Here is a 20,140-nt window from a genome sequence, read left to right on the forward strand (position 1 = left end):
CCTCCCAAGTAGCTGAGACTACAGGGGCGTGCCATCATACTCAGTAGCTGGGACCACAAGTGTGCACCATCACAACTGGTAAATTCTTAATTTATTGTAGAAATGGGGGTCTCAATAATTTCACCAGGCTTGTCTCAAACTCCTAGGCTTAAGCTAGCCTCCCAAAGTGCTGGGATTATAGGTGTGAGCCACTGATTCTTTTTAAATCAAGAAATTTAAATGAATCAAGAAACAAATTACCTTGTCCCTATTGTTCTTTTTTTATTATGAATGTCTTTGAGGACGAAGCCAGTTGGCAAACAGGTGTTCTGGAGCTAGACACAGGGTGAGTGCAGTAACATGATGGTTCCTAGAACAGCCAGGCCCACACCTGAATTGGCTTCATCCTGCCTTCAGGTACTATGAAGAGCAGGTATCATTAACAGCCTACATCGTGCCGGGCTCTGCTAGGTGCTGAGGATACAATGGTTAAGAGTCAAAACCAGGTGGGTCTTCTGACCTCATGAAGCTTCCAGTTTACACAATTGGAGGGTTAATTACAAAGCTGCCCAGCACTCTGCTGTCATATACCAAGTGGGCTGTTAGGCAATAAGGGGGTTTGTTATCTGCAGATAATTTAAAAACAATAATAAAACTGAAAGTCAGTGTGGTTTTTTTTTGTTTGGTTGTTTCTGTGTTTTTAAGATAGGGTCTTACTCTGTTACCCAGGCCAGGATAAAGAGCAGTGGCATGATCACAGCTCACTGCAGCCTCGACCTCCTGGACTTAATTGATCCTCCCATCTCAGCCTCCCAAGTAGTTGGGAGTACAGGAGCATGCCACCATACCCGGTTAATTTTTGTATTGTTTGTAGAGATGGAGTTTCACCATGTTGCCCAGGCTGGTCTCTAACTGCTGGGCTCAAGTGATCCTCCCACCTGGCCTCCCAAAGTGCTGGAATTATAGGCATGAGCCACCAAGCCTGATTTTGAGTTTGAATAACGTATTTGTAAGCTTCAAATCAGCACATTTTAATTACTTATAAGTAATTTATAAGTAAATTATTAGCTTTATGAGCTAATAAAAGTATCTTCTAAGGGAAAGTTAATTCGCAACACTCCCAGTTATGCAGTCAACCCTAATACACATGGAGCAAGACTCAGCTACATGCCTTAGTTCTGAGAGTAAGTTCATAACAGTCTGGAATTGTTCAAGCTTGTTTCTGCACAGTCCTGTCTGCAGCCCCTTTGGTTTATGCCTAAACTAAATATGCCTGGGTTTAAACAATATATTCAAAATAAACAATGATAGCACAGTGATTTGAAGCTTAAGAACCGGACTTGAATTGCTTCAATCCTGTCATTTTATGTGACCACGAGAACTCCTGTCCTCATGATCCATCCACCTCAGCCTCCCAAGTGCTGGGATTACAGGGGTGAGCCACTGCGCGCCTGGCCTCTCTTTTTAATTTTTTATAGAGATGAGATGAGGTCTTGCTCTGTTGGCCAGGCTGATTGGGAACTCCTGGGCTCAAAAAATAAAGCTTTTCTATTTTATTTATTTATTTATTTATTTATTTATTTATTTATTTATTTATTTATTTATTTTGAGGCTGGAGTGTGGTGGTGGGATTTTGGCACACTGCAACCTCCACCTTCTGGGTTCAAGCAATTCTTCTGCCTCAGCCTCCCCAGTAGCTGGGATTACAGGTGCCTGCCACCACACCTGGCTAATTTTTGTATTTTTAGTAGAAATGGGGTTTTACCATGTTGACCAGGCTGGTCTCAAACTCCTGACCTCAAATGATCCGCACCCCGCTCAGGTTTCCAAAGTGGTGGGATTACAGGCGTGAGCCACTGCGCCTGGCCTTGTATTTAAAATTTTAAAAGAGTGAAACGAAATAAACTGAAAAGTGTGGTAACAGCAAATTTTAGAATTTAGTAAAATTATATTATTAGTGTTTAGTGATGTTATGTCTTACCAAATTTAAATACGTTTAATCATTGTTTAATATTGGAATTGGCTCTTATATTTAAAGAGTTGTTTTCTTGTTTTTAAACTGTAATTAACATAATTATTATTGCAACAGACCACCAAGTAGGTATGCTTTACATTTTTTTCCAAAGAAATATATTAATATAATTGAAAAGTATCAATGCAATACCCTGTTCCCTTTTGTACCATAACATATACTTTTACTGACATGATTACACATAAAAAGTTCAATAAAAGAATACTTCCACTATCTGTATTTCTTTTCTTTTTCTCTTCTTAATTCTTTTTTTGAGATGGAGTCTTACTCTGTCACCCCAGGCTGGAGTGCAATGGCACGGTCTCAGCTCACTACCACCTTCACCTCCCGGGTTCAAGTAATTCTCCTGTCTCAGTCTCCTGACTGGCTGGGATTACAGGCACCCGCCACCACATCCAGCTAATTTTTGTATTTTTAGTAGAGATGGGGTTTCACCATGTTGGCCAGACTGGTCTTGAACTCCTGTCCTCATGATCCATCCACCTCAGCCTCCCTAGTGCTGGGATTACAGGGGTGAGCCACTGCGCCTGGCCTCTCTTTTTAATTTTTTATAGAGATGAGATGAGGTCTTGCTCTGTTAGCCAGGCTGGTTTGGAACTCCTGGGCTCAAGCAATCCACTCCCCTCAACCTCCGAAAATGCTGGGATTACAGACGTGAGCCACCACACCTGGCCGGCCCTGCATCTCTTTTCTGGCCATTATCGTTAACATCATTCACTGTGTTTCATGACTGGTACTGGAAATGACGTCATTTAGAAGAGGTGGGTGTTTATCGGCTGTGTGTGTCAAATGAGCACAGAACACTGAGGAAAAGAAACATGAAGGTTGGTAGGCCAGCTCAGTGGCTCTCACCTGTAATCCCAGCACTTTGGGAGACCCGAGGTGAGCAGATCATTTGAAGTCACGAGTATGAGACCAGCCTGGCCAACATGGTGAAACCCTGTCTTTACTAAAATACAAAAATTAGCCAGGCGTGGTGGCAGGCACCTGTAATCCCAGCTACTCAAGAAGCCGAAGATGGAGAATTGTTTGAACCTGGGAAGAGGAGGCTCCAGTGAACCAAGATCGTGCCACTGCATTCCAGCCTGGTGACAGAGCAAGACTCCGCCAAAAAAAAAAAAGGAAAGGAAAAAGAAAGAAAAGAAACATGGAGTTAGGAGAGCAAGCATCAAGGCAAAGAAAGGTAGGAGTGTTGGAAAGAGCAAGCGAAGGGACTGCAACACACCCCTGTGTGGGGAGGCCTGGCTCATTAAACAAACTGAAAAGGGGCTGGTGTGGCTGGAAACTAGCACAAGACAGAGAAAGTGGGAGAGGAGGTTGGATAGGTGAGCAGGGGCCAGACCAAGCCAGGCCTAATGGTCTAGGTGAAGTCTGGTGCTTATCATTGACAGTAATGAGAAACCACTGAAGGGTTTTTGTTTTTTGTTTTTTGGTTTTTTTTGGTGGGGTGGGGAGAGGGGAGGGTTTTTTTTTTTTTAGATGGAGTTTCACTCTTATGTCCAGGCTGGAGTGCAATCACATGATCTCAGCTCACCGCAAGCTCCACCTCCCAGGTTCAGGTGATTCTCCTGACTCAGCCTCCAGAGTAGCTGGGACTATAGGCATGCGCCACCACAGCATGCACCACCATGCCCAGCTAATTTTGTATTTTTAGTAGAGACGGGGTTTCTCCGTGTTGGTCAAGCTGGTCTTGAACACTCAACCTCAGGTGATCCACCAGCCTCAGCCTCCCAAAGTGCTGCGATTACAGGCGTGAGCCACCGCGCCCATCAAGAAACCACTGAAGGGTTTTAAGAAAAGAGGACACACAAGATTTGTGACTCAAAAATATCATCACTCTTTAAGGAGGCTTTAAGGAGGATAATGGGATGGCAAGAGGCCTGGTAGGCCCAGGGGGACCCATAAAGATGCTGGGCAGGAGCCCAGATGAGAAATGATGGTGGCCTGGCAAGTGGGAGTTTGGGGTTTTTTCAACATTTTACTTCCTTCTCTTGTCTCCTGTAGAGTTTGAGTACACGCCTAATTTTTTTTTTTTTTTGAGATGGAGTTTCACTCTTATTGCCCAGGCTGGAGTGCAAAGGTGCGATCTCGGCTCACCACAACCTTCCCCTCCCGGGTTCAAGCAATCATTCAATTATTCTCCTGCCTCAGCCTCCCGAGTAGCTTGGATTACAGGCATGCGCCACCATGCTCAGCTAATTTTGTATTTTTAATAGAGACAGGGTTTCTCCATGTTGGTCAGGCTGGTCTCGAATTCCTGACCTCAGGTGATCCACCCACCTTGGCCTCAAAAAGTGCTGGGATTACAGGCGTGAGCCACTGCGCCCGGCCTCACTCATGACATTTGTTGAATGAATCAAAGTCACTGCTGTATCCTGACATATTCAGGACTGCCAATTGCAGCACTTGTTCACCAATGCCAAACGTGGCAATAATCCAAATGTCCATGAACAGATGGAAAAATCCTAGGATATTCCTGCAGTGGTAAATGAACAAGTTCTACAAATGTATAATAATTTGGATGAAGTTCTCCCTGGAACTCCCGGCATTTTGTGGCGGGAGGGAGGGAGAGAATGGGAATCTTCACTGCAAGCCATGGGAAGAAGTGGAAGCTACACGCTGTGTGTGCAATGTCCAGCAGTCTGATCAACTCATCATTCTTAATCAAGACTTTTTTCCTGGTGGGGAAGGGACTTCTACTTTCTTTTAAAGAGGGGAAAGTGTGAGCTCTTCCCTTACTCCTAATGGCTATTTTTGAAGCAAAGATGGCCGGCAACATTGGTACATTCCACCTGGCAGAAGACCCTTGAGTAAGTGAAGGTCTCCTAGAACTGGGATTACGAAACCTTGCTCTTCTCATCTCCAAGGCAGGGACCATCAAGAACCTACAAACTCCATCTCTTCTGGAAGCCTCATGCCAACCCTGGGCTATTGCTGCTGCCCCTTAACAGACGCTGTCGTTAACCCACCTCTCCTGCCCTGTGATATGTCTGCTGAGTTGGCCTGGCCATTTCCAAGAGGCTATATAGAAAGGGGAGAATGTCAAGGAAGACTTTTGGTTCAGAAGGAGCAGAAAGATGTGTTTTGGGGAAGAAGACCTCCAGGAAGAGCTAGTAGGAATGTACATGAAACGATTAGTCTGAAACTGGCAGGAAGCTTCAAAGCGGGCTTCCCCCTCCTGTTTCTCCTTTTTCTATCCTTATAGGCCTGTCCCTTGCCTCTGCCCTGGATTGGTTGGCAAACTAAAGGACTTGATGTACATAACTCCTGTTCCTTTTACCCTTACAAGGTGGGGATTGCTCTGGCTTTGCCTCTTCTTTGTGCCTTCAGCCTGGGATGCTACTCCTCCCGCCCTTTCATATGCCTTTCTTTGCCTCTGCAGTCTCATTTGTCATAATTCTGCAAATTATATTTTGTTGCTTTCTTACCTACTATTGGCCCTAAATAGCAGGAAGAAGAGAAGTGACCTAGAGAATGTAAGATTCTCCACTGGGATTGGTGTAGCCATGATTTCAGTGATAGCAAGCTTTGCTCAGCAGCATATAGGTGGGATTTTGCAAAATTCCTATTATGAATCTCAAAGTAAGGTTGGTGAGAAAAGTCAGTGATGTGACTCTTACTCTTTAGGTACCCAGAATTTACCATCATTACTGAAGGAGTTACAGGGAACTTATCTCTCACCAATTCTCCCCTACCTCTAGTATTGCCCCCTCTCACTTTGGCATATATTAAGTAGCAGGTTGGGCTAGAGAAATCAGCTGCTGGGCGGGTTATTATTGTTTTTAAAATGCTTTTCCTTATTTGCCTTCTCCCTTTAATCTAATCTAAAAGCTCTGTTCCATGCAACTGGAGTTCTTTATTCTTCTCTTCCTCTTCCCTTATATATTGAGACTATGGGGTAAAAGAAAAGTGCACAACCCACCACTCCCTTTACTTGTGCATTAAAATTCCTTGTTTACCTTTTTCTCCCTTCCCATTTCCTCCCACTTTCATCTACCTTTTCTGGCAAAAAGAAGCCTTTTGCTCTCGGTGACCCTAAGAGCATACTGCACAGGGGAAATTGCCCCATACAAACATGGCTCCACTCTTTTTTTTTTTTTTTAATATATATATATTCTATTGCACTTTAGGTTCTGGGGTATGTGTGCAGAGCATGCAGGATTGTTGCATAGGTGCAGATATGGCAATGTGGTTTGCTGCCTCCATCCCCCTGTCACCTATATCTGGCATTTCTCCCCATGATATCCCTCCCCAACCTCCCTCCTCCCCACTGTCCCTCCTGTATTCCCCCCAAACTGACCCCAGTGTGTGATGCTCCCCTCCCTGTGTCCATGTGTTCTCGTTGTTCAAGACCTGCCTATGAGTGAGAACATGTGGTCTTTCATTTTCTGTTCTTCTGTCAGTTTGCTGAGAATGATGGTTTCCAGATTCATCCATGTCCCTACAAAGGACATGAACTCATCGGTTTTTTTATGGCTGCATAGTATTCCATGGTGTATATGTGCCACATTTTCCTTGTCTAGTCTATCGTTGATGGGCATTTGGGTTGGTTCCAGGTCTTTGCTATTGTAAACAGTGCCTTGATGAATATACATGTGCATGTGTCTTTATAATAGAATGATTTATAATCCTTTGGATATATACCCAGTAATGGCATTGCTGGGTCCTTGAGGAATCGCCACACTGTCTTCCACAATGGTTGAACTAATTTACACTCCCACCAACAGTGTAAAAGTGTTCCTATTTCTCCACATCCTCTCCAGCATGTTGTCTCCAGATTTTTTTTTTTTTTTTTTTTTGAGACGGAGTTTCGCTCTTGTTACCCAGGCTGGAGTGCAATGGCGCGATCTCGGCTCACTGCAACCTCCGCCTCCCAGATTCAGGCAATTCTTCTGCCCCAGCCTCCTGAGTAGCTGGGATTACAGGCACGCGCCACAATGCCCAGCTAATTTTCTGTATTTTTAGTAGAGACGGGGTTTCACCATGTTGACCAGGATGGTCTCGATCTCTTGACCTCATGATCCACTCGCCTCGGCCTCCCAAAATGCTAGGATTACAGGCTTGAACCACCGCACCTGGCCATCTCCAGATATTTTAATGATCGCCATTCTAACTGGCATGAGATGGTATCTCAATGTGGCTTTGATTTGCATTTCTCTAATGACCAGTGATGATGAGCATTTCTTCATATGTTTGTTGGCCTCATATATGTCTTCTTTTGAAAAGTGCCTGTTCATGTCCTTTGCCCACTTTTGAATGGGTTTGTTTGTTTTTTTCTTTAAATCTATTTTAGTTCTTTGTAGATTCTGGATATTAGCCCTTTGTCAGATGGGTAGATTACAAAAATTGTTCCCATTCTGTTGGTTGCCAGTTCACTCTAATGATTGTTTCTTTTGCTGTACAGAAGCTCTGGAGTTTAATTAGATCCCATTTGTCCATTTTGGCTTTTGTTGCCAAAGCTTTTGGTGTTTTAGTCATGAAGTCCTTGCCTATGCCTATGTCCTGAATGGTTTTGCCTAGGTTTTCTTCTAGGGTTTTTATGGTTTTAGGTCTTATGTTTAAGTCTTTAATCCATCTGGAGTTAATTTTACTGTAAGGTGTCAGGAAGGGGTCCAGTTTCTGCTTTCTGCACATGGCTAGCCAGGTTTCCCCAACACCATTTATTAAACAGGGAATCCTTTACCCATTGCTTGTTTTTGTCAGGTTTGTCAAAGATCAGATGGTTGTGTATGTGTGGCATTGCTTCTGAGGCCTCTATTCTGTTCCATTGATCTATATCTCTGTTTTGGTACCAGTACCATACTGTTTTGATAACTGTAGCCTTGTAGTATAGTTTGAAGTCAGGTAGCATGATGCCCCCAGCTTTGTTCTTTTTGCTTAGGATTGTCTTGGCTATGTAAGCTCTCTTTTGGTTCCATATGAAGTTTAAGGTGGTTTTTTCCAGTTCTGTGAAGAGGGTCATAGGTAGCTTGGCTCCACTCTTGATTTCTCTTGTCCTCTTCTGCTTTTTTCCTGGTGCTCTTTTTTCTTGGTGGGGTGTGGGTAATAGAACAGCCATGGGCTTTTGGGGACCTTTAACTTTTTTTTCCTCTTTTGTTTATAAAAACACTAATCATTCAATTCCAGAGAATCAAAAATCCCACCTTCCCACCGAACACTACTAAGGGGCTTGTGTTCTGCTCCATACCTTTTCTCTTTTCTTTCTCTCTTGTTAATGCTTTTAAAAACAAATAAGTTTTTTATATAAATAAAGTTTTTAAAGTGTCAAAAACAATTTGATGAATCTTAGCCCTATAACATTGAGAAAGTGAGTATCAGGCAATTATATACACAGCATGATATTATTTTAATAAAGTTAAAGACAATACAATAAATTTTTAATTTTTAAGACCATGTATATTGTTTAAAGTAAGAAAAAGGAGAAATGAGAGCCTTCAGACACTGCTGCTTAAAATGTAAAATAGTAGCCAGGTGAGGTGGCTCACACCTATAATCCCAGCACTTTGGAAGGCCAAGGTGGGCGGATCACCTGAGGTCAGGAATTCGAGACCAGCCTGACCAACATGGAGAAACCCTGTCTCTACTAAAAATACAAAATTAGCTGGGCATGGTGACACATGCCTGTAGTGCCAGCTATTCAGGAGGCTGAGGCAGGAGAAACCCTTGAACCCGGGAGGCAGAGGTTGCAGTGAGCTGAGACCGTGCCATTGCACTCCAGCCTGGGCAACAAGAGCGAAACTCTGTCTCAAAAAGAAAAGAAAAAAGAAAAATAGTGCAGCCAGTTTGGAAAACAGCTGGCAGTTCCTCAAAAGGTGAATCATAGAGTTACCATATGACTTAGCAATCGCACATCTGGATATATACCCAAGACTATTGAAAATATGTATCACACAAAAGTTTGTGCACAAATATTGATAGCAGCATTATTCATAATAGCCTAAAATTTGAAATAACCAAAATATCCATCAGCTCAATAATGAATTTAAAAAATATGGTATAACCATGCAATGGAGTATTTTGTTTGTTTGATTTTTTTTTAGACAATTTCACTCTGTCACTCAGGCTGGAGTGCAGTGGCGTGATCATGGCTCACTGCAACCTGGAACTTGTGGGCTCAAGAGATCCTCCTGCTTCAGTCTCCCAAGTAGCTAGGACTATAGGCACACACCACTAGGCCCAGTTATTTTTTTTTTTTAATTTTTAGAGGTTGGGTCTCACTATGCTGCCTAGACTAGTCTCAAACTCCTGGGATCAAGCAATCCTCCCACCTCTGCATCCCAAATAATTGGGATTATAGGCGTCAGACACCACATCTGGCCTATAATGGAATATTATTTGACAATAAAGAGGAAGTTCTGATATATGCTACTACATAGATGAATCTAGAAATCATGATGCTAAGTGAAAGAAGTCGGTCACAAAAGGCCACGTTTTATGATTCTCTTTACATGAACTGTCCAGAATAGGTAAATCCATGGATACAGAAGCAGATTAATGGTTGCCTAGGGCTGAGGATTAGAGGGGAGGCAGAGCAGATGGGAGAGTGACTGCTAACAAGTACTGATGCTAATGGTTTCTTTCGGGGATGATGAAAATATTCTAAAATCCATTGTGGCAACAGTTGCACAACTCTGTGGATACATGGAAAGCCACTGAATTGTACACTATAGATGAGTGAATAGAATGGTATGTGAATTACATCTCAATAAAGCTATTTTTTTTTTTCTCAGAAAAATCAGGGTAAACATTATCTCAGGTGAAGGAAGGCAGGATATGGGATGGTAAAGGAGTTTAGAGGGGAAAATGGGTTATTATCAATGTTCCAGTTCTTGTATCAGATTGCTGACTCCACACATTTTTATTATGTTATATAAAAATAAATACACACAGGGCCAGGCATGGTGGCTCACACCTGTTATCCCAGCACTTTAGGAGGCTGAGGTAGGAAGATCGCTTCAGCCCAGGAGTTCAAGACCAGCCTAGGCAACATAGAGAGACCCCTCTCTACAAAAAATATTTTTCAAAATTAGCCACCCACGTGGCATGCATCTGTAGTCTTAGCTACTTGAAAGACTGAGGCAGGAGGATCACTTGGGCCCAGAAGTTTCCGGATGCAGTAAGCTATGATTGCACCACTGCACTCCAGCCTGGGAATAGGAGCAAGACCAGGTCTCTAAACAAAAAACCCCACAACAATAAGGATGTGTCACAGATGAAGCGATTCTGTGCACCTGAGATGGAGGGGGATGAACGGCTAGCTGCAGAGAGCGAGCAGGACAGTCCTCTCTGGGGAGCCTGTTTGAGCTGAGGCTAGGATGAGGAGATGCTCCAGCCCATGTGGGGATGGGGGTGAAAAGTGTTCCAGGCAGAGGAGATAGCATGAATGAGGGCCCTGAGGTACGCCCAAGCCTGCTGTGTTTGGGGGACAGCCAGTTTAAATGTCTGTTCTGTGGCTGGGCACAGTAGCTTACGCCTGTGATCCCAGCACTTTGGGAGGCCAAAGCAGGTGGACTGCTTGAGGCCAGGAGTTTGAGACCGGCTTGGCCAACATGGGCAAAACCCTGTCTCTACTAAAAACAAAAAAATTAGCTGGGTGTGGTGGTGCATGCCTATAATCCCATCTACTTAGGAGGCTGAGGCAGGAGAATATATGAATATATTATTCCCACACTTAGAGGCTTAACAAAGCAAACAGCTACTATCTCATAGTTTCTGTGGGTCATGAATCCAGGCAGTTTAGTTGCATGGTTCTGGCTCAGGGTCATCCGTGAGGTTGCAGTTAAGACACTGGCTAGGGCTGCAGTCATCTGAAGACTTGACTGGGGCTAGAGGATCTGATTCCACAATGGATCACTCAGGCTTTTGGAAGTAGGTCTCAGTTCCTCATTGGTGTTGGCAGGAGGCTTCAGTTCCTCACCACATACACCTTTCCATAGGCTGCTTGAGTGCCCTCACATGAAAGCTGACGTCTCCCAAAATAAATGATACAAAATAAGACAGCCAGGAGGAAAACATAGAGCCTTTTATTTCCAATCTTAGATGTCACATACCAGCATTTCTTCTGCCATATTCTACTAGTTAGAGGCAAGTTCACACTTAACTGGGGAAGGGGAAGGGGAATTAGGCTCTTCCTGTTGAAGGAAGGAACATTAAATAATTTATGAACTTTTTTTTTTTGAGATGGAGTTTCAAGCTTGTTGCCCAGGCTGAGTGCAATGGCGAGATCTCAGCTCACCGCAATCTCCACCTCCCAGGTTCAAGTGATTTTTCTCCCTTGGCCTCTTGAATAGCTGGGATTACAGGCATGTGCCACCACGCCCAGCTAATTTTTTATATTTTTTCTCACTGCTGAGAATAAGGAGTGAAACCCTGGTCAAAATCAGTCTGGCAGTGAGAAAGGTAGAAACTATTCAGATACACTGGAATAATAACAGCAGCAGCAGCTACAGGATCAGAGTCAGATCTGTGAGAGGCCAAGAGCACTGAAAAGATGATGGCGCCTATCATACATCATTTAAAATAAAATAAATATTAAATGAGAAAAATTTTAAGGTGTTGATAATTCCAAGAAAGCTTTTATTTGTCCCATGATCATTACTTTGATACCTTTCTGAAATGTTAGAGCCCTCCCCACCCTGCCCATTTTTTTTTCTCATTAACTGGATGTTTCTGGGTTGCTGGTGACCTTCGTAGTGTAATAACTATTGAGAAATCTAGTTTCTCATAACTTTTTTTTTTCTGAGACTGAGTCTCACTCTGTCACCCAAGCTGGGCTGCAGGGCCTCCTGGGTTCAAGTGATTCTCCTGCCTCAGCCTCCGGAGCAGCTGGGATTACAGGCCCAGGCCACCACACCCGGCTCATTTTTTAGTAGCCGGGTGTGGTGGCCCGTGTCTTTTTAGCAGAGACAAGGTTTCACCATGTTGGCCAAGCTGGTCTTACTTCTGACCTCAAATGACCCACCCGCCTCGGCCTCCCAAAGTGCTGGGAATTGCAGGTGTGAGTCACCGCGCCCGGTCTATCATAAGTTTTACTGAACATTCACTAGGCATTAGGATGTGTTTACATGCATTAACCCATTTAATCTGTGAAACAACCATGTGAGGGAGAAACTGCATTTTCCCCATTTTCAGGATAAGCAAAAGCAGGGACTGGGATGTGAAACACAAGAAGTGTGACTCCATCGGGTAGACTACCCAGGCTGCAGATGTAAAGGTTTCACACGTAGGAACTTCCAGATCTCAGCGTCTAATAAGGCGGAGGGACCGCTTGGACGGGAGCAGAGCCTTCTTTTTCCAAGAGCCCTGTGCCTTTAAGAGTTGCCCCCTCCTTTCAGAGATGCTCCAATTACTTTCTCCCACCACCCCCACCCTGAGCCCCGCCACCCAGAGCATCACCCCGCCCCCGGTGCCGCGGAGCCGCACCTCAGTCCTTCCTCCCCGCCCCACACCCACAGGCTCGGCTCCTGGCCTTCGCTCCTCCAGAAGTGGGTGAGCTGTACCGCCAGAGGCGCATTCTCCCGGCCCCAAACCGTGCCCGCTACGCTCTAGCGGAATGCTACCCTGGAGACCCTAATCCGGACACCTCCCAGCTCCTGCTTCCCGAGGGCGAGGCCTCAGCGCCCCCTCCCATCGCCCAAGCTCACGACGCCGTGAAGGTGACCTCCCCCAGGGGCGGCACACGCCCGGTGGTGCCCGAACGGGCTCACACGTGGTGAGCCGGGAGCGCGCGGCCCCTCCCCGCCACGCGCCTCGTGCCTGCCACCCGGCCACGCCCCCAGGACTGGCTCCGCCCGTGCCCCTGCACGCTTCTCTAGGCTTGGGAGGAGCGACGCGCCCAAGTCAGGCTCCGCGCAGGCTATGGGGTGGGGTAGGACGTGGGAATGGCGCACCCTGGCATCCTCGAATGTTGCCCGCGGTTTGTGAAAAGCGGGAAGTCCGCCCAGCTCAGAACCCTTGGCTGGCAGGCGAGGTACTCCGGCCCCTTGGTGCTGAGCAAGGGAGAGAAAGCTGGGACCACGAGCCTAGGAATCCGGTCCTAGTCTGTGTCTCCTCGGTGTTTCCTGTTTGGACAGTGGGCATCATATTATATTCCCTTCTTCCTCGGGATTATTGTGGACCCTCAAACGGGATTAAATATACATATATATGAGAAAGGGATTCTTTCATTGGGTCCATAAGCATTTGCTGGTCCCACATGTGGCTGGATTCTGTGTGTAGCAGGCAGGAACAACATCTACGACAACCTTAGTCCGTCTTCTAAGAAGCTTTCCTAGTCTTGGTCCCCGCAAATTCTCTTCTGGGACTGTCCGAAAAGACGTCCCTGAGAGAGGAAAGGGCGGAAATCCTACCTGGCGGCAGGTGTCTCGGAATAAGCTAAAATTTAAAAGGCAACGCGGAGCAGAGACAAGCGTCCAGAACCAGATAGGAGGCAGGCTCGGCGTCCCCTACCCTTCTTCCAATCCCCAACCTAAGAAAAGAAACCGATCTCCCCGGTGTCCCCCAATCCCAGCCGCGAGACCGCCCAGCCCCGCAGCCCGAGCCCCGCCCCGCTCCGGCGGCCGGCGATTGGGAGATGCAAATACCGGCTTCTCTGCCCAGCAACGGGTGACGCGACGCCCGAGCGCGAGGCGTGGCCCGGCCGCAGCCCAAGCGGGCACCTCGGTGTTTACACGGGGCGGCCCCGCGCGCGCCGCAGCGGCCCGCAGACGGCGAGGGGGGAGGGGTGGCGCGCGCGCCGGCGGGGCCGCGCGGGGAGAAAGACACTGAAAGGCGTCGGCGGCGGGGCGGGGAGCGGCGCGCGCGGGCCGCGGCGGAGCCCGAGGCTGCAAGAAGAGCCCGCGGGGGCCCGGAGGGTGCAATTCCTTCGCCCCCGCAAAACAATGTGTGTTGTGCGCCCGGACGCAACTTGCCGGAGGCGGCGGGGGCGCGCCGAGCCCGCCTGAGACCGCGCTGACCTTCTCCCCCCGCCGTCCGTTGGGCCCAAGCGCCTGAGCTCCTCGCTCCCCCAGCTCGCGGGGGCCGGGCCGAGCCGCGGGGCGGGGCCGCCCCTCCGTCGCCGCTGCCTCCTCCCCCACCCCCAGCCGCGGAGGATGCGGACGGCCCCCGGCGGCGTCTAGCGGCCCCGGGCCCAGGCGCGATGGTGCAGCAGCGGGGCGCGAGGGCCAAGCGGGACGGCGGGCCGCCGCCCCCGGGACCCGGGCAGGCCGAGGAGGGGGCGCGCGAGCCCGGCTGGTGCAAGACCCCGAGCGGCCACATCAAGAGGCCGATGAACGCGTTCATGGTGTGGTCGCAGCACGAACGGCGGAAGATCATGGACCAGTGGCCCGACATGCACAACGCCGAGATCTCCAAGCGCCTGGGCCGCCGCTGGCAGCTGCTGCAGGACTCGGAGAAGATCCCGTTCGTGCGGGAGGCGGAGCGGCTGCGCCTCAAGCACATGGCGGATTACCCGGACTACAAGTACCGGCCGCGCAAAAAGAGCAAGGGGGCGCCCGCCAAGGCGCGGCCCCGCCCCCCCGGTGGCGGCGGTGGCGGCAGCCGGCTCAAGCACGGGCCGCAGCTGGCCGGCCGCGGGGGCCGCCGAGCGGCTGGAGGGCCTTTGGGGGGCGGGGCGGCAGCGCCCGAGGACGACGATGAAGACGACGACGAGGAGCTGCTGGAAGTGCGCCTGGTGGAGACCCCGGGGCGCGAGCTGTGGAGGATGGTCCCGGCGGGACGGGCCGCCCGGGGACAAGCGGAGCGCGCCCAAGGGCCGTCGGGCGAGGGGACGGCCGCCACCGCCGCTTCCCCGACACTGTCGGAGGATGAGGAGCCGGAGGAAGAGGAGGAGGAGGCGGCAGCGGCTGAGGAAGGCGAAGAGGAGACGGTGGCGTCGGGGGAGGAGCCGCTAGGCTTTCTGTCCAGGATGCCCCCTGGCCCGGCCGGCCTAGACTGCAGCGCCCTGGATCGCGACCCGGACCTGCCGCCTCCCTCGGGCACGTCGCACTTCGAGTTCCCGGACTACTGCACCCCCGAGGTTACTGAGATGATCGCGGGGGACTGGCGCCCGTCTAGCATCGCCGACCTGGTTTTCACCTACTGAGCCCACCGTCAGCGGGGCGCGCACGCCCCCAAACCAGCTGTTTACATACAGGAATCAGGTATTGGGGCCCCTCGGAGGCCGAGGCTGGCACCCCATCTCCCGCGCAGCCTCCCCCTTCCTGGACGTGCCCATCCCCCCTCAATCCAGACATGCCCCTCCCCCGCAGACACACCCCAAGGCAGCCCAACCCCCACCCCTTCCCTGACATCCAAGCCCCTCCCCACGTTGCCCCCTCCCGCACAGCCACCAGCAGCCAGCCCCCTCCGATACACCTCCCGTCCTCCTACAGACCTGCACCCCTCCCCCCCCTTTGCACACGCCCCTCCTCGTGGCCGGAGGACCCGCCCCCTCCCTTGCTCCGGATCCCTCCTCCCTCGCCCAGCCTGCCCGCTCCGGGTTAGGGGGGTGATGCGGCTGGGTGGCAACGCGCGCTCCTCCTGTGCCCCTCCCTTCCCTGGGGGGAGGGGCGCGCTCCTTTTATTCCCGGAGCGCCAGGGCCCGCCCCTCCGCTGGGACCCACCCCCTTCTTGCGCATGCTTAATGCTACTTGGGAGGAGGGGGCTGGTCCCAGTCTAGCCGCCCTCGTCGCCTGCTCCGGGCAGAAGCGGGGGCGAGTGTAGAGCGATCCTGGGAAATCCTTTGATCCTGGAGCCCTGGGTTTCCTCTCCACCCAACGGGGCGTCGCTGCCTTAATGGGAGGAGCATTCGGAAGGGTTGGTTTGGGTCTGAAACTCTCCCAAGTGGCATAGCCCCTTTTCCCGTATGGGGTCTCCTACACCCACGCGGACCACCTCTTCGACCGCGTGGCTGCCTCTACAGTCTTAACTATGTGTCCCTTTTTTCCCCAACTGGGAATTGGGAGGTAAGGTCTTGCTTTGGAAATCCAACGTTAGAGGAAGGGACCACCCAAGAAAACTCAAAACCAAGACACCTACCAGTCTGGGGACAGGATCCCTGCTGCTCCTCCCCCACCCCCTCCTGGGAATTGCCCTCTCACCTCAGGGCACCCGAAACCTGGGCTCCTCCCTAAGCCCACCGACCCTTCCTGTCACCCAGGTCCACCCTCAGTACCCACAGCTGCAGTATTCAGCGGGAAAAACTGAGGCACTTTGGTGCTAGGGGTTTGGGACTGAGGCGTGGATAGCAGACGTGATGGCAGGAAGAGTTCCACTTGTAGACATCTGGCTTGAAAGAGACCATCGACTTGGCCAGTGAGACTGACAATGGATTGCGAGTAGAGATGGGCCGTTTGCGCCTCGGTTCTTCCAAGTGAGAAATGGGGAAAACGCTGCTCTTGGGAGGAAGTCGTGTCCGGTTCAGGGTGCCCTCGGGAGCCCTGTAGGCCCTGATGCTGTGACCCCTCTCACGCCGCCATCTCTCCGCTCAGCCCCGCCCCGACCCTCCGGTCTCCCCACACCCGCCTTGCCCTCACTACCTGTATCTCACCGGCGTGTGTTCACCCTCCCGGGTGGCTCACACACTCTCATTCACATACACAAATCTCAGGAACAAACGGTCCCAGAGTCCTCCGGGACCCCTGCCCAGGGTCTCTACAGGTCTCTGCCCCACGCGTTCCCGTCGCTGACAAAGCCACCAGCTGCCTCCTTCAAGCTTGGTGCTCCGGCTCTGGGCCTTTCTTGCGCTCTTTCTCTCTTTCTTTCTTTTTTTTTTTTTTTTTTTTAAGAAAAACAACAAAAAAAGACAATGAAAAAAAAGACGTCATGTGAGTGAAGAGATGTCACTGTCTGTGGTCTTGGAGAACTAGTCTCGTAGCTGAGGGGTGGGGTCCCTCCGTCTGGGGCACTGGCACCCACAGCAGGACTCCGCCAGTCTGATGCCAGGACTGAATAAAGTGTATTTGCCCCGACCTTGCCCTGTGGTTCTGCATGTCTATGCTTTTCCTCAACCCTCCTGAAACAGTTCACCAGATTCAAGGTGATTTGAGCCCCAGCTGGGTGTCCTAGGGCAAGCCACCTGGCATATCTAGGCCTCTATCTCAGGACTCCCTGGCCTTCTTGAAGAATAGCAAACACCCCTGAAGGGACCAGGCAGGTAACATAAATGAGTGACTCTGGGTAGACACTGGTGTCATGACCCACTTCAAGGGGCCCACCTCCTGCCAGTTGTGACTTTGTGGGAATGCAGTCCACAGTGGCCAGGTGGCCAGACTTAAAGAGAAGCTGGATAGATGTTTCTGAGTCATCTTAATTTCAAAAGGAAAGCTGACTCATATTTTTAAATCTCTGTGAGCCAAATGAAACAAGTATGTAGGCAGGTCTGGTCCGAGGGGGCTGGCTTGACCATGCCTTTCCTTGCCTTTAATGAGGATTAAGCAGCAAGGTTGGGCCACACTCTCTGGACTCAAAGCCTAGCTCCACCACTGAGCACCTGTGTGACTTTGATTGAGCAAATTAACGAAGTCCCAACTCTTTCCATACGTGTAACATGGAGCTAATAACAGTAGCTGCTTCCCAGGGTGAGATGAAGTTTGAGGTGGGAAGCATTCAACATGGTGCCCACAAATGGTGTTACTCCATTGTCAGAGAAGGAGACAGGGTCAGGTGGGGAAGCAGCTCACAGGGGGAGCTGCAAGCAGCTAGGGTCAGAGACACGCCTTGGTTCTGCCTCCTGGTGAAGCATGGCTTTGGGGTGCTACCTCTCCCCCCTGTTTGAATCTGCAGATGGTGTTAGGCCCCCAGCTCAGGGCCTGGAGTGGTGGGATTGGTCCCAGTGCCTGGCACACATTGGTCTGCAGAGTAGATTTACTGAAAGACCAAAGAGCAACAGAAGCACAGCGATTCCTGTCTTTGAGGCTCTGACCAGTGTTTTGCAATGGAGACCAAGGCTTTTCCCTCCTTTGTCCCTCTGACACCCCCCCCCCCAATTCTTCATCTGTCACATCCAGTGCATTCCTAAGCTGGGACAAAGTCTCTGTTTTCCCAGTAAGCCAGGGCCGAGTGTGGAAATTACAGTGACTGCTTCCTCTCAGCCTTTTGGGTTGAAAGCAAGCTAGCAAAAAAAGAAAAAAAATCCTATGAGAGGAGGTAAAGTTGAGAAGGTGTGGAAGATAGGGCCACCTGTCCCCAGAACTCTCTTCAAGGGAAGACTTACCCAGCTGTGGGAAGTGCCATCACTGGGCACGGTGGCCATCAGCGTAGGCCCCAGCTGCAGAGAGCCACTTCACCTGAGACCACGCCCTTCCTGGGGCAGCCTGTACCTGGTGTCTGAGTGAGGCATGGTATGAATACCCAGTTATTTCAGTCCAACATGGGACGGACGCTGACAGGAGGTACTCCCACCAGGCCCACAACAGCCAGGGCTTCATCAGGTCTGCAGCACACTTCGACTTTCTGTGCCAGTCCTGCTCCCTCTTCTTTTCACAGGTAGTTACTCCTAATAAACATCTTGCAACCCAAACTCAGTCTCTGCGTCTGCTTCTAGAGAAACCCAGTCTTCAACAGAATCTTCAAGGGAAGGGACAAAGGGAATGGGGTCAGTGGCCCAGCAACTGCAGCAAAGCCCCTCAGATGTATCCCAGTCTCATGAGTCTTCACCAACGCCATCAGCACCAACCTCAGGGCTGGACCCTTTCCTAGTCTATACATCAGCCACGTCAATTACAGACTCCAGCCTCAGCCCACAGGCCCTCCTGGGCCCACTGCTGATGCCATTCTCTCTCCCAGTCCCTGCCCTGGTGAAAACAGGTTGGAGGAGGCCGTAGTCTGAGTTTGTCTTTCAGAATAGCCTGGAATGGGGGGCACAGTAAAATGCCTGATTGGAGAGAATGCTAGAGCTGTGGGACCTTGGGCAAGCCTATTCCCCTTTGCAGGCCTTATGGGAAGTGGGTATTAGGACTAGAAGAGGGACCATCTCATTTTTTGTTCCTTCCATTTCAGATGCTGACCTGCAAGTTGGGGAGACACCTCCTTATGGGGTCTCTGGGGCCACCTGGTGGCTAAGAGGAGTATAAGCAAGGTTCTCTGCAGTTGGGAGGTGGGAGTCAGGGTGTGTCCCACGCCAAGGAACTGATTCCCACTGCAGTCTCCCTCCATTCATACAGTCATTGACTCATTGCTGGGTCATGCCCCTTGCTTAGGTGTTGTGAGCCACCCTGGTTCCAAGGCTTTAAAAACACCATACACAGATATATTGGTTCTTGTCTATTGCTTCGTAATGAATTGCCACAAGCTTTGCAGGGTAAAACAACGTGCATCTGTTATTTCGGTCTCCATGGGTCAGGAGTCCAGGCATGCCTTAGCTGAGTCTCTGCTCAGGATCTCACAAGGCAGCAACTGGGGTGTTGGCCTGCATTCCTTCCTGGAGCTCAGCAGCCTTTTCTGAACTCTCATGGTAGTGGGCAAAATTTGGTTCCTTGTGCTTATAGGACAGAGGTCCCTGTTCTCTTGCTGGCTGTCAGTTAGTGTCATTAGTGATTACTAAGAGCTGCTCACAGTTTCTTGACACATGGTCCCTCTGGGGCCTCCCCAGCCCTCTCACGATATTGCAACTTACTTTGTCAAGGCTAGTGGAGAATTTTTCTGCTGCTTGGAGTCACTTGACTCAGGGAAGATTTAAGTTCTTTCTTAAAAGCCTCCCCTGCCCGGGCATAGTGTGTTCACGCCTGTAATCCCAGCACTTGGGGATGCCAAGGTGGGTGGATCACCTGAGGTCAGCAGTTCGAGACCAGCCTGGCCAACATGGGGAAATCCCGCCTCTTTCTCATCACCTTTGCAGTATATTGTAGCCTTTTATAAGAGTGACAGCTGTCATACTAGATTTGCCCACACTCAAAGGGAGGAGGCTGTCTAGCACAGCTACACCAGAGACTGGGAATCTTGGGGGCCATCTTAGAATTCTGCTTATCACACACCTGTAATCCCAGCACCTCCCAGAAGTGGAGGTGGGAGGATTTCTTGAGTCCAGGAGTTTGAGACTAGCCTGGGCAACATAGCAAGACCTCATCTCTACTAATTTTTTTATTAATTAGCCAGAAATGGTGGTGCATGCCTGCAGTCTCGGAGGCCCAAGTATGGTAGCTGAGGATCCTC

At 49.9% G+C, this 20,140-nt stretch overlaps 1 protein-coding gene across 1 annotated transcript; it reads left to right on the forward strand.

Annotated features, from left to right (window-relative positions):
• Positions 1 to 13,775: 13,775 nt before the first annotated feature.
• On the forward strand, positions 13,776 to 16,959 carry SOX12 (SRY-box transcription factor 12). The gene has a single exon (XM_035298184.3). The coding sequence runs from the start codon at positions 14,148 to 14,150 to the stop codon at positions 15,090 to 15,092; it is 945 nt and encodes a 314-aa protein (XP_035154075.3). The 5' UTR covers positions 13,776 to 14,147; the 3' UTR covers positions 15,093 to 16,959.
• The last annotated feature ends 3,181 nt before the right edge of the window (positions 16,960 to 20,140 follow it).

Source organism: Callithrix jacchus, chromosome 5 (genome assembly GCF_049354715.1).
Source record: "Callithrix jacchus isolate 240 chromosome 5, calJac240_pri, whole genome shotgun sequence".
Classification (NCBI taxonomy): domain Eukaryota; kingdom Metazoa; phylum Chordata; class Mammalia; order Primates; family Cebidae; genus Callithrix; species Callithrix jacchus.

Excerpts from the sequence above, each read along its gene's own strand:
- SOX12 (XM_035298184.3), top strand. The coding sequence starts at position 14,148 with ATGGTGCAGCAGCGGGGCGCGAGGGCCAAGCGGGACGGCGGGCCGCCG.